The 15,720-nt window shown below is 35.0% G+C and overlaps 1 protein-coding gene across 1 annotated transcript in view; it reads right to left on the bottom strand.

The window, feature by feature from the left end:
• Positions 1 to 15,720, bottom strand: part of LOC133191906 (sacsin-like) — a 78,482-nt gene that overhangs the window by 41,792 nt on the left and 20,970 nt on the right. Inside the window, exons 4-6 of the mRNA XM_061327656.1 lie at positions 14,955 to 15,102; positions 11,925 to 13,520; positions 1,566 to 11,770 (exon numbers count right to left, since the gene is read on the bottom strand). Coding sequence (XP_061183640.1) covers positions 1,566 to 11,770; positions 11,925 to 13,520; positions 14,955 to 15,102 — 11,949 coding nt within the window. The remainder of the gene's footprint in view (positions 1 to 1,565; positions 11,771 to 11,924; positions 13,521 to 14,954; positions 15,103 to 15,720) is intronic.

The raw sequence follows: 15,720 nt of genomic DNA, 5'->3' as shown, positions 1-15,720 counted from the left end.
TTTCCGCTATAAAATTTATTCTGTTTTGTTTAAAGACAAATTTCTTAACATGAAAAGTGCTGGGAGCAACTTCCGCATGCTAATGAATTTTGTAAAATTTAGCCGTCTTTCTAGAAACTCAAGACATAGATGTAATAAGCACTAGAATAATGTTACATGACGGAATAAATAAACAATGCACAACCAGCTCCCAACACTTTTCAGAATAGTAGGAATAATAGCTACACGTACTTAAAGAATTCAGAATTTATAGTGAAGCGGATATTGTTGAACTTTTGATATTTCCGAGGGGCTGGACCCTTCATTCTAGCACATTGCTGTACAAATGTGCTCCCTACGGCTATATATAAGGTCTACACATTATCAATTTAGTTTGATAATCAAATGATGATAAATTTATTTTAAAATATGTCTTTATTTTAGTCCAATTAAGTTTGTTTCGTATTTATTTTTATTTTTACAAGCTACGATTATCATAATAGCTTGATCCACGCCTCAAGTACAGAGAAACTGCGTGTCAAACAAAGAAATGATGTCATCTCAGTAAGTACAGCGAGATCAAGCTGGTTTTCATTCTACATACTCAAAGTGCTATTTTGGCAAGATAAGTTGCACATTCATTTATTTTTATAATATTTATGAGAAACTAAAGTATTTTAGTGTGTTTTAAAAAGATCATATAGTATTTATTCTTCGAGGTCCATTTGAATTGTTTTAACGTGACGCCATAATAGCTTTCCTGAACCTCTCCATAGACTGACGTAGATATGGGAGTACTTAATATAACCTAGCTGCGCAAGGGCAATGAAATTCACAATTTTGAAAATGGCACCCTTCGTCATCACATTATAACTATGTATTTAGTTTCTTTCGTATATACTCAGGAACAGAGGAGAAGATCCTCAAAGAAAAAATGCATTTTCACTATATAATCATTAGAGCCCCACCCCACCCTAGAAGCAGAGCCCCTGACCCTGGGGCCATAAATTTCACAATTTTGGAAGAGGCACCACTCCTCATCATAACTATGCATTGAGTTTGGTTGCTGAATATCCAGGAGCAGAAGAGAAGATTTTTACAGAAAAATGCATTTCACTATACATTCAACAGAGCCCCACCCTAGCACCAGAGCCCCTGACACGGGGCCATGAATTTCACAATTTTGGTAGAGGACTCAATGCTTATTACAATCATGCTAATAGTTTGACTGCTTGATGGCCAGAAGTAAAGAAGATTTTAAAAGATTTCATTAATTTTGATGGTTTTAGCCCAACCACTCAGGCCTCAGGGGGACAGGGGCCATGAATTTCACAATTTTTGTTCCCCTTCACCCATAGATACTATATGCAACAATGGTTCAAATTGGTTCAGCCTTTTCAGAGAAGAAGCTGAAAATGTACATATGATAAAACACGACGCACGACGACGGACGAAAAGAGATAGCAATAGGTCACCTGAGTGTCTCAGGTGACCTTAAAACCCCCCAGATTTTAACAGGTTTTTCTCAGAAGAGAGAGAAAGAGAGAAGGGGGGATTTTTTGAATTACAAATATCAAATGGATTACCTGATGACATTTGTAACAGGCCCAGTTATAATAATCTGGGAAGCAATCGTTGGAAGCAGCAACAAAATCCTTTTCTGCTTGAAATATCCATCTTTTGGCTTCTTCATGTTGAGGTTCACTTTCCGACGGAGGAAGGGCTGGAACTGGTACAAGTGTTTCTGGTTGGACTGTTGGACCAGGAATTGATCCGTCAGATTTCATTATCTTCAGACTGTCTAACACACAAGGGATGGCAGCAGCATTTTGGAAGCATTCTAGAATTTTTGGCAGGAATATAATTCTATCTCCCAGAATATTGTCAAGATAATCATTTATCTGCGTTGATATTGATATTGAATTTGTATTCATCCATGTAATTGTACTTGTACATCCGCACATTGTGAAGTAAATGGAAAGCATTTCACCACTCGCAATTGTTTTCCTCTTTGCGAAAACTGTGTTTGTTTCTTCTGTATTTGGCAGAACTTTATCGTCATACTCCAGCACAGTTGTCAGGTATTCAAGCTGAGTGAAAGAAATGTTTTTAAGTTTGCGTTCCACAGTCAGTTGTTCCGCCTCCGAGAAAGACATGTCACATCGAGAATGTTTATCTAGAATAATTCTGTATATTCCTTCCAAAAATTCAGGAGAACAAATAAAAGCTTCCAGACACAAAGCAGTAACAGAATTTTTTATTATGGTTTTACTGCTATTCACTTCTAAAACTTCCGTTACAAGTCTGGAAAGTAACTGCGGTCTGACTTTTTCGGGTAGAAGCTTAATCTCTGACATCTGGTCTTTAACATCCATTTGAAGACTATTAAAACCTATGAAAAAACTGATAGTAGGCATGTTTACGCCGATTCGTCTTTGCAGAAGAATGTTGTCGATAAACACCATTTCTTTGCTGTCCTCCAACTTACTTGCTTTAGTCAGGAGATACAGCGTGCGCACGCCCAAATGTACATCGATATTTTCGGACCTTCTAATGCTAAAAATCGCCTTAATAGCTGTCTGAACGCTTTTCAGTTCGTCTAAATTTAACTCCCTATCACTTGACTTTGATTTAATTTCATAAAGAACTTTTGCATAGTGACTGCTTTTTGCATCTTTTTCTGCTCCATACTTTTTAAAAAGTTCTTGATATTGACCAAAAAATGCGGATGCTTTGCAGAGATATGGAAAAATTTCGTCTGTTTCTCTCAAATTTAGAACAACACGATTAGGAGTTGTCAATATCTTTCTTTCTTTTAAGAAAACAAATGGAACGGCACTTAAGATCTCAATTGACCAAGCGTTTCCATGTAGAGACAAGTATTCATAGGCTTCTTGCATGATATTTGCTACTTCCTTTTCAACAATTTCATACTTTAATTGCTCTAGTAACGGTTGGAGGGAGGAACAAAATGTCTGAATATGAGCAACTACGGACTGAAGAGTAGGGTTGCGTATGTTTAATTCTACCATGACATATGGTAGGTGAAGACTATCCTGCAGAAGACGAGATGGGTCTGCTTTGTTCGAAATAATATTCATTTGTGACCATGCAATCAAACCATTCGATGGTAACGTGGCTTCACTATAACATATAAGACGCCCTGAATCTGTGTACTGTTTGAGGAAGGATAAGCAAATGTCATCCATCTTATGAGGACAAATAATTCTCAGTTCCCTCACTTTACGTAAGATTGTTCGGTCCTCCGAGAAATTAAAGGGTCCAGTGAATAAGATCTTCAGCAAATGACTGGAATTGTTTTCTACTATGTCATTGATGCCCGTGTTATCTGCCAAACTCTGTAAACGTTTAGCAAATGCAATAAATATATCAGCAGTGATATTGATTTCGCACATCATTCCAGAAAATATGAGAAATTTTTCCCACACTTTTTTATTAAATGGTTTTGGTGGCAATTCTGAAGCCAGAGAAAGCTGATTTTCGAACTTGAACAATACCTCATGTGGATTATAAAATTCACAAGCTCTTGCAAGATGACGATCTTCTCTCATTAAAAAAGCTGTTTCTTTTAACAACTTTCTTATTTGTTCTCTTTTTTCTTTCATTATTTCAGTATTTAAAAGATGAGGCAGAAGGTTGTCCCTGATAAATTCCAAGTGTTCTACAAATGCACGGGTTGGTAAAAGTTCAAACTTAGGAATAATATGCATGATATATAAATCATACTTGCTAGGTTCCGTGAATTCTAGAAATTCATAGAGCCGACAAAACGTTTTGTTTACAGGCAGAAAGATGACTCTCTCTACATCACCCAGTTCCAACAGTCCATTTTTGGGAATTTCATCTGTAAGTAGGATTACTTTTCTGTCCTTTACAGATTTAAATGTATCAGATATACTAAAATATATTGGTAGATTTCTCAATTTTTGTTTACTTTCCTCTTTTGTTCGAAGAATCTCTAGTTGATCTTTGAGAAAGGTTAGTATGGTATCAACAGATTTGTTATCACATATCAGGCTAGAAGAATTACACTGAAGACATTCAAGCACGGAAAAAACATTGTTCATATCTGCTACCAAGTTGTGCAATAAATCATATGCAAATTTTCCTTCGTTAGGGATACATTCTAAGTCAATCAATGGAACATTCATATTCAGCAAAGCTTGGTGTTCTCTTTTATATCCCCGTGTGAGTAGGACTCTCGATCCGCTTCTGAGCGGAAAAATGAATAGTCCATTGTTTCCTCTTGTCACAGGTAAAATGTTACATCTTTCCAAATGTAACAATAATAAATCTGAAAACTCCTTTAAAAGTTGCTCTTTTGAACGAGTACAAATATGATAAGTTTCCTTCCTCTTACATGTAAAACAAAAGTCACTAAACTGTTCTGATAAAAATTTCCAGACACTATACATCCATTGTTTGTTTGGTAACATCTCCGAAGAAGGGCACCATTGCTTAACAAAGGTTCCACACATTTCTTTTCCAAAATTTTCACTTAAATGTTCAGAGAAATTTTCAATTCTCAACTCTTCAATAAAATCCAAGAAAATAGAATTACAATTTCTTAGAATGTGGAGTTCTTTTTCGTGAGCAATCAGACTTGCCGACATTGGAAACAAATTTGGAAAACTTGTAAGCAAAACTTTTCGATCTGTTGAAAAAACTCTTATGAACCCATCTGCGGTTAAAAGTAGAGGCACATTCTCTAAATTTTCATTTGGTAAAGAATAGCTTCCGACACAGAAGTTTAGAACAGAGCAAACGGTTTCACAATCCTTAAACCCTGTTTGTTCAACTGGAACGTCGGTCCTTAAGAGATTAAATTTGTATGCCTCATGATCTTTTTGCTTTTTAAGAAAACTGATTACAGAAATTGGCGAGAAGATATTTACATCTAATCCGATTTGTTTTATACTATCAAAGATCCATTTTGGGGGCTCTACTATTTGCATTCCAAACGTATTCATCAATGCAGGTATGACATTCAACTTTACAGAAAATTTGTCAGAATAAGTTTTGTTCAATGTTACTTTTACCATTGATTCCCAAGATACTCTTAACAGTTCTGGTTCTTCAGAAGAGGAATCCTTTGAACTCGCTTTCTTTTTATAAGGGAAACATTTACCATATTTTGTTGTTGTGCTGTTTGCAGGCTTATCGTATTTATTAAATATTGGCAGAACGTTGCAATCGTTCTGAAATAAATATTCATAAATCTTTTTTGCAATGAATTCACAAATCTTGCTTCCTATATTTCGATTGTTGGGAAATACTTTGTAGAATCTTTCAATGCTTTCCGAATTACTTTCTATTATATCTGTACTGAATAGCATGTCCCGAACATGTTCGACGGCTGAGACATAGGTTGGCACCAGTACGTTGTTTATTAAGCATGTGTTCCAATGTTGTTTAATACTATTGCAGTCATCTGGTACCCAAAAAATTTGCTTACGAGTTTCAGAGTCTATGGCAAAATGTCCATTTATATGCATTGGTAAACCGGTGGCATTTGGTAAAGGTAAAATACAAAAAGCTTTAAACATTGACGGATGTTCACGTCCTTGGCTTTCACTCGCCTCTTTATCTATGTCGGCGATGTTTTCATTTTTTATGAAGACAGCAACACCTGCAAAAGGTAACAATGCTAATCGGCCAATCTTATAAGCCTCCCGGACAGAGAAAGGAATACTACTGTATTGCGCATTGAAACCAAATCCATTCACTAACAACCATTTTTGCGTTTGTAATCCATTGATGTCCATTTCTAGATAACACTTGAACACTTTTTGCTGGATTTTACAGATTTCTTCAGGATTCTCAACCATTTGCTTCTTTGAATCTCCCAAGAGAGAAAATAACGAAACCTTGCTAGGTAATATATTTTCACATTTAGCATCTACATAAAACATTCTTTCTAACGACCCAGAAATTGTTATTTTTGAAAATATTATCGATCTTACATTGTGTAAAAAAAGGAGACACTCTGGTACTTTTTCCTGCAGATCTTCAAACATTCGTTCTATGTTCTCGATTGAATATGTTTTTGTTGACAGTTCAGAATCACACCTTTGTCGAAGCGGAAAACGAAATAATGTACCACGAAAATTTTTCCATATATCGGTATCTTCCAGGTAACATGGCATGATGTCTACATAATTCACTTTGACTGTTTTTGATGCATTTGGAAACATTCTACCAGGTTTTTTAAGAGAGGAACTTAAAATATATTTGCAGTGAGGATCAAGAATACATAAGGTATCTAGAGACTTCGATGAATCTTTTGTGAGAAATGAGGGCACATCTGTAAGATGATAAACAACGTTGAAACCTATACCATACTGTCCTGTTGCAGTTGGATCTTCACGTTTACTTCCAATACCTAAATTCTGAATTCCTTGAAAATTGTGCTCAGTAAATATGCTGTCGTTGTAAACACAAAGAGCAGGTCTCTGTATTTCTGCCCAATTATCACTGAAAACATTCTCTGTTCCATGACTTCTCTGATCAATGATGAAATGAAGCTCTGATGCACCAGCATCATCAGCATTCTGAAGCAACTCTTGTAAAATACTAGTGTCTGGATATCCATCCAAGATAGATCTAATTCTAGTTTTAAGATCTTCATGTTGTCCAAATTCATATCCAATATCTTCCGAGTCTTCAAGAATAGAATGCTCTCTCTTTGATTTTATACCAGCAAGTGTCGCTACTTTAGGAGATATTTTTTCATGCAAGAAATACATCGAATCTTTTTCTGGAATCCATTTAAAATCGTTCATACACAAGTACCTGGCAAGTCGAAGGTGTCCATTTGTATCAGGGAGATAAATGTCTCCAGATGGAATCTTACAGGAATCTTCTAAGAGCTTTATAATGTTGCAAGTTAAACTCAAATCTGTATCTGATAACTGCTTGCCTTCGTATTTTTTCTCGAGTTTTGATAGAATTTGGATGATTTCCTCAGTGGCAATTTCTTCTCTCACACCAAGTGTTTTCATCAATTTTGAGTATCGCCCCAGGGATGTTTTCTCGATTCCGTATATGTAAGGACTACAGTCAATTCCTAATGAGAAAAACACTTTTTTTGCATTAACAAATGTTTTACTGATCAAAATGCATGGCAACATTGAAAGGTCATTTTCAACAAACTCATGCCATTCTCCTTTTGTAAGCTTTTCTTCAAGAGCTTCATACACTGCAAAGCATACCTCTTCCACAATTCTATCGTTTGCATCATCTGAGTTTTCAATTACCTCCTGAAGCTGTAACTTTAATGTCTGCTGTTTTATATCGCTCTTGCACTTTACACCTATTGATTTCAATACTACACTGTATAAGTCTTCCTCAGTGTAAAAATCAAGAATTGCTTCAGTGCAAGCAACCAAATTTCTGTTTGACTGAAAAAATAAATTCGAAGGTTTTTCAAAGAGTAAGAATGGACTCTTTTGACCTAATTCATCATACCTGTGGATTGTGCATTTCTGTGATACAGTGGTTTGCTTCAATGTACCGGTGTACCATTTCCATTGCCAGTCTTTTGGTTTCTCTTTTGATGGCAAAAATTTCACATAAGACAATTTCTCTCTAGTTTCATCTGGTAATTGATCAAAAAAATTATGAATATGTTTTAGAATTTCGTTTGAACATGTAAGCGCACATGAAGAACAGCGGTCTCCTGTTAAAATGACGCTTTTTGCTCGTAGTAGTAGGAGTTCCCATGGAATCTGTTCTTTCATCATACCAAGGTCAACAAGAATATCTAAAACGTCACCTTTACAAAAGTTGTTCTCTGGAAAAAACTCTTCGTCAGGCAGAAAAATTTCTTTGAGGGAAGATTTCGGATGTACAAGATTTCCAGGCGCTTTTCTTATTCCAGCAGCAAGTGTTGTAATGCATTCCGATTCCTTAATAGCAGCTAGAATGTTACTATTTCCGCTCTGTATGGCTTCTATAACGATTTCATCATATTCTTGTCCCTGAAAATTTGAGAGATATGGCAGAAATAATTCAGTTATGCAATGTTCATAGGTTATAACTTGCCTCTTAAAATCCGTTCCAGTGAACTTTTCAAATTTTGAAAAGAAATTGTTTGGCAGATCAACCGCCACTCTCCCATTTGAGTGGTTGCCTTGTAATATATTGAATGCAATGTTTTTCAGCTTCACATCTGCACAGACATCTGGATGTAAAAACACACATTCCTGAAATGATTTCCATCCGAAGTGCGTCCTGAAAAGGGCTAATGGTCGCTCAGCTAATGCTTTGTAAAATATTCTTTGGAAATCTTCCCAAATACCATCAGAACATTGATCTGGCCATAACATTGTATAATTGTAACTTTCAGAGCATCGATCTTTTAAATCTAGCAGCAATAACAATACAGCCTCTAACGTTGCATCAGATATCACACTGGTATTCCAAACACTTTGACCCGATATTTCTTTGTCATCTTCACTCTGCATCACTAATCTTTTCCGATCGGATGAGAGGGCAAAAATTCCATTCACATGAAAGTTCAACCCAGTTTGTATTGGTAGTGGGAGGAAGCAAAATAAATGGCCAGTGTCAAAGAAACCATATTGATATCTTTTTTGAAATTCATTATAGAAAAGCAATGGAATTGCGTTTTCCTCAATATTTTCAATGGGCACGGCGACACTGGATATTGGTAATGCACCATCACTTTTCTTTTTCTTGTAGAGTTGTAGTGAATCGGATTTCCCTGTTGTCCAGACTAATATCCAATCTACACCATGGTTAATACGCTCAGTTGTGCCAAGCCAAGACTGACACATACCCTTTATTGTAATTCTTGTCTTGCAAATTGTTGTCAAACCCTCCAATTTATCGCTGAGTTTTGCAGCGCAAGCTAAGAAACTTTCTTCAGCATGAGTCTTAAAGACTGTTTTTTCCTCTTTTTGAACACTTAGAACTAGTTCCATTTCCTCGTCGGGATTTTTTCCTTCTCTCTTTAAGTGAAATATCTTAATAACTTTAACATTCTGAGTAAAAAGAAGCATGTTCCCACATGACTTGCAGATCACTTTCAACAATTTTTCTACTTCGTTCCTTGTGTATGCTTTCTGCAAAATTTCACTGGTTTTTGCCTGTTCATTAGTTCGTAAAGGAAATCTAAATAAAGTCCCACTAAACCAGTTGCCTTTAGCAAGTTCTGTGGGTACAAATCCGAAAACATTATAGTATGGCTTAAACTGATTTTCAAATTTTTCAAGCATGACTTTGTTGTGAAGATTCAGCTTAATACCCGGGCTTTTCTCATTTAAGGTCGTATTTCCTAGATATTTGCGATGGGGATCTAGGTAAACTAAATATTTTCCACTAAGAAAACTAGGAACATCAGTCAAATTGTATACAGCATTGAAACCTAATCCGAATCTTCCAATCTTTGTCTCATCATCTCGTTTTGTAGCACCACTTAATTTCTGGATATTTTCGAAATCTTCTGGTGTGAAATCCGCATTATTAAAAGCCCATAAGGCTGGTCCCTGACAGCTTTCCATGCCTTGGTCTAAAAGACAACTTCTAGCATTTTCGTTTTCCCTTTCATCATAAAGGAAGCACACTTCGGATGCTCCAGCATCATCTGCATTTTGAATAAGTTCCTTTGGCACAGAGAGTCCATCAGTATATCCTTCTTCTAGAAGACGATTCAATCGAGATGTGAGGGGTTCAGATTGTCCAAATTCGGTGATTATATCCTCTGCATCAGATAATGTTAATTCTTTTAAGGATCTTACCCCAACAGCCTTAGCATCCTCCTTGTCAATTTGTGAATGAACTAGAGTAATATAATCTTCATCTGTAAAGGTTCTACTAAACCAATCTGATTCACAATATGCACATTCTTCTGAACGTCTAAACACAAGATAGCTGTCATCTTTTTGGTGAATTGGTACGATTATCTTATGCCTCAAATTGGGTACCTCCAAGGAATATGTTTTTGCTAAAGTTTTTAAGATATTTTGAACTATTTTCAAGTCGCATTTAGAATCAGACGTAGGCATTTCTGATGAATGACTAGAGTTTATCTTGTGTAGAGTTTCGATGAGCAAATCAGCTGTCTGTTTCGTATTACATCCTAGCTTTTTGAAAAGACTTTGAATTGCACCATATTCTTTCTCCAAAGGAAAAAAGTAAGGAGTCAAATTCAAATCATTGTTGTATCGTTCAATATATATACTTTCTGGTTTCATAAAACCTTGTTCTGTGAGTATACATTTGTCTGGAAGAAGATTCTTCCAAATATTGACTTCGGATTGTTTTGAAAGATATTGGTATATCTTTTTTACAACATATCTGTAATTATCAAGCTCTTCCTCACAGTAACATTCAGTAACTTTGATAAAATGCTGTATCACATATTTCAGTGGTACAGCTTTGGGTTTTGTAAGTACAAGGTTTTCCCAATCCTTCAAAGCAGTTGGAAATATTGATCCCATCAGATATCCACATTCTTCAGAACAAATTTCCTTTAATGAAACTAGAATTTCCTTGCCGGAATACCACTTGAGTGATCTTGGATAGTCTTCAGGTCTGTTGGTTTGATATTGCATGATATTGTATCTTTCTATCGATGAATAAATGGAGTCAAATAAATTTGGATATGCGTTAAGAATTTGATTCAGAGCTTTTGCCTTTCGTAAACTTGTTGCAGAACTGAACGCTTTTTCATGAAGACCCTTGCATGTGGCCACAATATCATCTTTCAGAGTAGCACTTGTTCTTGTCAGAAATTGCACATTTGCACTCTTTAACAAAGTCTCTTTTGTTAAAGCCTCTGATGGAAATTTGGACTCTTCAAGAAATAGATCTTTCAAAATGTCATCATCTGGATCATAAAGCTGATGTGGAGAACGCAAATGCCCACTTCTATTTTCAATGAATTTGATATCAGCTATACTCCTTTGAATGCTTATCCAATTTGTTAAAGAAGAATGCATTTCCAAAACATAAAAGCAAAAATTCCTTCTCTCCTTCTCTTTCAAGAAATATCTATCTTGATTCATTTTTGATAAACATTTCTCCACAACAACATTTAAGGTTACTTTAACCGATAGAGGGTTTCTAAGCAATAGTGTCTCTTCGTGTTTTGAAGAAGCTATGATCATGTTGCATGGGAATGAGACAGGGAAATCCTCATTTCCAACATAAACATGGCAACATTCCTTTAAAAAGGCATAGCTGACCATTTCCTGAACATTTGAGAAACATTTGAATATTTCCAATTTTCCTACTGCATTGATTAGTGGAGGGGAAACTGTATTTGGTAGGAATGTTTTAAATAATTCCTTCTCTTCTGAGGAACCAGAATTCAATGAGTTCATTCCTTTTTCAATGCATTTTAACAGAATCTTTTCTTTTCCATTGTCCGATGATGGCAATACTATACCCTTTCCAGGTTGCAATAAAGGATGATCATGAAAAGCAGTATCAATAATCCAAATGTTAAAATACCCAAGGATGTTTCTCATGGAAAATTCGATATTTTCCTCACTGATAAAAGCGTCTGATAACTTTCTCAAAACATCGCACCCCTTCGTTTTCACAAGAGGCATTCCAGCTACAGGAGAAAGGGTGTTTTGACAGTGAATTTTCAAATAATTCCATACTTTCTGTAACCATTTGTCTCCAAACACCTTTCCACTGCCTTTTATAAGCTTTATTTCATAACTTTCCTCCGCGGGAGCTACATCAGTCAGCAGTCTCAAAAAATCGTTTTCATCAAGGATTTGAAAATTGTATAACTCTGCAACGGAAAAAAGTCATAAAACATTGTAAGAGTACACCTTAATAAATTCAACACAAGCCTCAAAGTAAAACATTGTAAACTATTGATTATAAATGAATATATTCTATTTAAAAAAGTATGTCACAATATATTAATGTTTAATTATTCTTACCTGATGCTGCTAAAGATTTCAAAACATTCCCAAGTTCTGTATTGGAATTTTTCACAAGATATCCTTCCATGCCGATCAATATTTCAAGTTCATTTTCCTCACAAAGATAAATTCTTTCTTCTTTGATTGCTTTATCACTTGAAAATATTTTAAAATCACCATTGGCTACTGGAACTAGTTTTATTCCATCCAAATTTGAAAGTCCATAGTGCCTATCACTACAGCAGTAAATCAACAGATCTTCCTTTTCTTTTGATGACATCTGCTCATAGTTCTTCCATATTTTAAGAATGTTCAGCGTTTCTTTTGGATTTGTACATTTCGGAACAAATGACATTTTTTCCCATTCATTGTACAGATCCGAATAATTTTCAATTATAACTGTTTTCTTTGTGCATTTGTCAAACAACCTTTTTACTGTTGATTGTACATTTCTAGATACATCCTCTTGGAATACTGCAAGAAAGGCATCTTGAAATTTTATCCAATGCTTTTTCTCTAGACAGGGTATTTCCGAGTGAATAAGATGATCTTCAACTCCTTTACAAACATGCCTCCATTGGGAATCAACTTTTGATACCCTTGGTATATACTGATAAAACATTCCCAAATGAGTTTCCATTTCAGTTTTAAGGTCATTGCTCCATGAATTCAAGAACTCTCTGTATACAATTGGTAAAATATTGTGTACCAACAATACATTCCAATCCATATCCTTTTCCAAGTGTGAATTGCTAGCAGTTTGATCAAGCGATGGCCACTTTAAATGTTGTCTATTACTGTCTAGGGCAAAATATCCATTGACATGCACAGGTAAACCAGTGGGACTTTCATTGGTAGAAGGCAATGGAAGAAAGCAAAATACACGCCCTGATGAAGTGGGTGAATCAAGTCTGGCTGCAATACCTAAATAGGGTCTATATTTACAGTGCCGAGTTTTTACAAGTTGTGACAATTTTTCATTTATCTCATCCCTGCAAACACTTCCAGTGTGAAAATACTGAACAACCAGCCATTTCTGGAAAAAATCTTGTGAATCCAGATGAATTTTGTATTGTACAATTGTTTTCAACAGAATAGGATCGTTGTGGAAAAATGCTGAGTCATCATTAGAGAGTTCTCTTTCTATTTCCCTTATTTTTTCTTTGTATTGAGATCTTTCTGCCGGCATTTTATCCAGCCAACTTGTACTTCTATCTACTGAAATAGAGCTTTCTGTGTCAAGAGTGCTACCTGACATGTTGCATACATGTAACTCTTCAACAGATGTTAAAAATAAAAGTTCAATTCCAATTTCTTCTTTGAGAGAGTTGAAGAGGTCTTCTACTTTTTCCTGTGTGTATATATTTTCGGACAATTCTGAAGCAGACTTGCGAAGAGGAAACCAGAAAAAAGTACCATCATAAAGTCCTTTTTCCACTATTTTTTCATTAATTTCAAACAAGCCATAAAGTGGCTCTAGCCCTCTTTTACCACATATTTCCTGGTCTGTAAATTCTTCTATTGTATTGAAGGGACACATGGTATTGGGGTCTATCTGTTCACGCAATGGGTCAATAAAAAGGATATTTTCACCACTTATGACACACACGAAATCTGAAAAAGTTGCAAATAATCATGGCATGATTTAGATCTAAATTCGATGTTTGTTTTCATTTTTTAATTAGTCTAATTTTTAACTCATTCAAAATATGAAGTCTCAATGATATAATACAGAATCACAATGGTAAAGTGTTTATAAAATAAATTTAAATACCTTTACCTCAAATGTCAAGTGATAAATATACCTATATTTGAGATGTAAAGTGGTAAAAACAAACACACACACACACACACACAAATGATCGATCATATGATTATCAATCATTTGTGTGTGTTTTTTTTAAATAGAAGGTTATTGCAAAAACGTTTATGCCAATTTTTCTGGGTTTTTTGTCAACATTGTGTCATTTTTGAAAAAGTGCACAACAAAATTGACGATTCAATGATAAAATGTAATCATGTCTCGCAATCATAAATATTTAAACAATTTTCAGTATTTGCAAAAACAAATTTAAATTGAAAAGATTTATACAATAAAGTAATTAACATTATTATATATATTCTAAATTGTACTCATTCTATTATTTTGATATGGTGTTCCGAATTTATGAATATCAATTGTTCTTAGCCTTTGATCTTTTAGTCGTCTTTTATTCAATGAGTTTTCTCCCCTTAACACCATGTATCTCTATAGAACATGAGACCATTCAGTTCGTTTACAACACAGTTTACACCTTTTGCACTCTCTGAACTTGATTTTAGCTAAAATGTGTAGGTCTGTTTTCCTGCTTTCTACCACATCTGTATCAAATTTGAGACTGCAAGGTATTTTGTACTCAACATATCGAGTCCAAAACAATGTAAAAAACCCCAAATGAATCAGCATATTATCTTCTTACATATCATCTCTTTAAGAAGTTTGAGAAGAAAAGGTCAACCTGTACTCTAGGTAACGCATCCACAACGCTGTCAAGGAATCAGGATAACTTTCACTGACTTTTGAAATCCTGGCCTCAATTAATTAAAAAGCATTCCATCTCTGAAGCAGGGTTTGGATTCAATAATTAAATGATACTGTACAATTCATGTCTACAACACTGGTAAGACCGTACCCTAACTCTGACCATAGGCTGTGAACTAAAATGAGTGAGACATTTCCTATACACATGGTCAGCTACCACATTTGTATCAAGTCTGAGACTGGTTGAAACAGTACTGCATATACTAGTACAGTGCCCACAGTACTTTAAGGATCAATTGCCTCATCCCCCTGCAAATTGGTTGTAGAAAACGACAAAAAAATCCATCAATGAACCAAATGAGTAAATGACAAAGAGTACGGGAATAAAGAGATGTTATGCAGGGGTCATCTTTCGATGGGGGTCACTATTCGTCGTTAACCTGAATTCAATATTTTTAAACATTATGTGTATAAATAGAAGTCTACAATTTGTTTGAAATATTTTATAAATTTAACAATTATATTACCTGTTATGTGAAACACGGATTTAAATCCAATCCCAAATTTCCCAACTTTAAGTGGATCATCTTGTTTATTGCTCTTTCTGACCATTGTGATTCCATCCCAGTCCTCCTCTTCAAAGATTGCGTCATTGTAAAAGCAAAGAGCGGGGCCCTGAAACGTGATGCTGAATATGCATACAAGCAAGATATAAAAATCTAGGCTTATAAGTTTATATTATTTATCCAAATGGTTTCCATTTTCAGTCAGATCTTTTCAGTACATAAAAAAATCTATCATGTATACATTTAAAAAAAAATCATTATGCTTAATTGTGAGAGATTTTAAATGTATGATCAATAAATCTAAATGACAAATCGAAAGACATACAGACACGTCCGTACAAGAGGTCCTAAGGCCACAATGTTCATTTGACTCACTCTTGCTATTCTTAAGAAGATTTTAAGATTTTTTTCTTTAAATTCCCATATACATGTAATAAAACTTGCCCCTATTGAAGTTTCACTCTGGCCCGTGGGGGACAAACTTTGAATCTACACTAAATATTAATGCTTGCATTATAAAAAGGATTACTCCACAAGAACAAAATACACCAATTAATCCGCCCTTAACAAATCTTTCAGTAATATTCTGAGTTTTTTTTTAGGAACATTAATCTCAAAAAAGCATAATAAGTGCAAAAATTAATTCAAAAAAGAAAAGCACACTTAAAACAAGAGGCTTAAGGGCCTTAACGCTCACCTGAATATTATACAACAATTCAGAGGATCC

The sequence above is a fragment of the Saccostrea echinata genome, unplaced genomic scaffold (genome assembly GCF_033153115.1).
Source record: "Saccostrea echinata isolate AGI-Se365-2 ecotype Australia unplaced genomic scaffold, CSIRO_AGI_Sech_v1 ptg000025l, whole genome shotgun sequence".
Lineage (NCBI taxonomy): Eukaryota > Metazoa > Mollusca > Bivalvia > Ostreida > Ostreidae > Saccostrea > Saccostrea echinata.
This window is presented reverse-complemented; position numbering and strand designations above follow the sequence as displayed.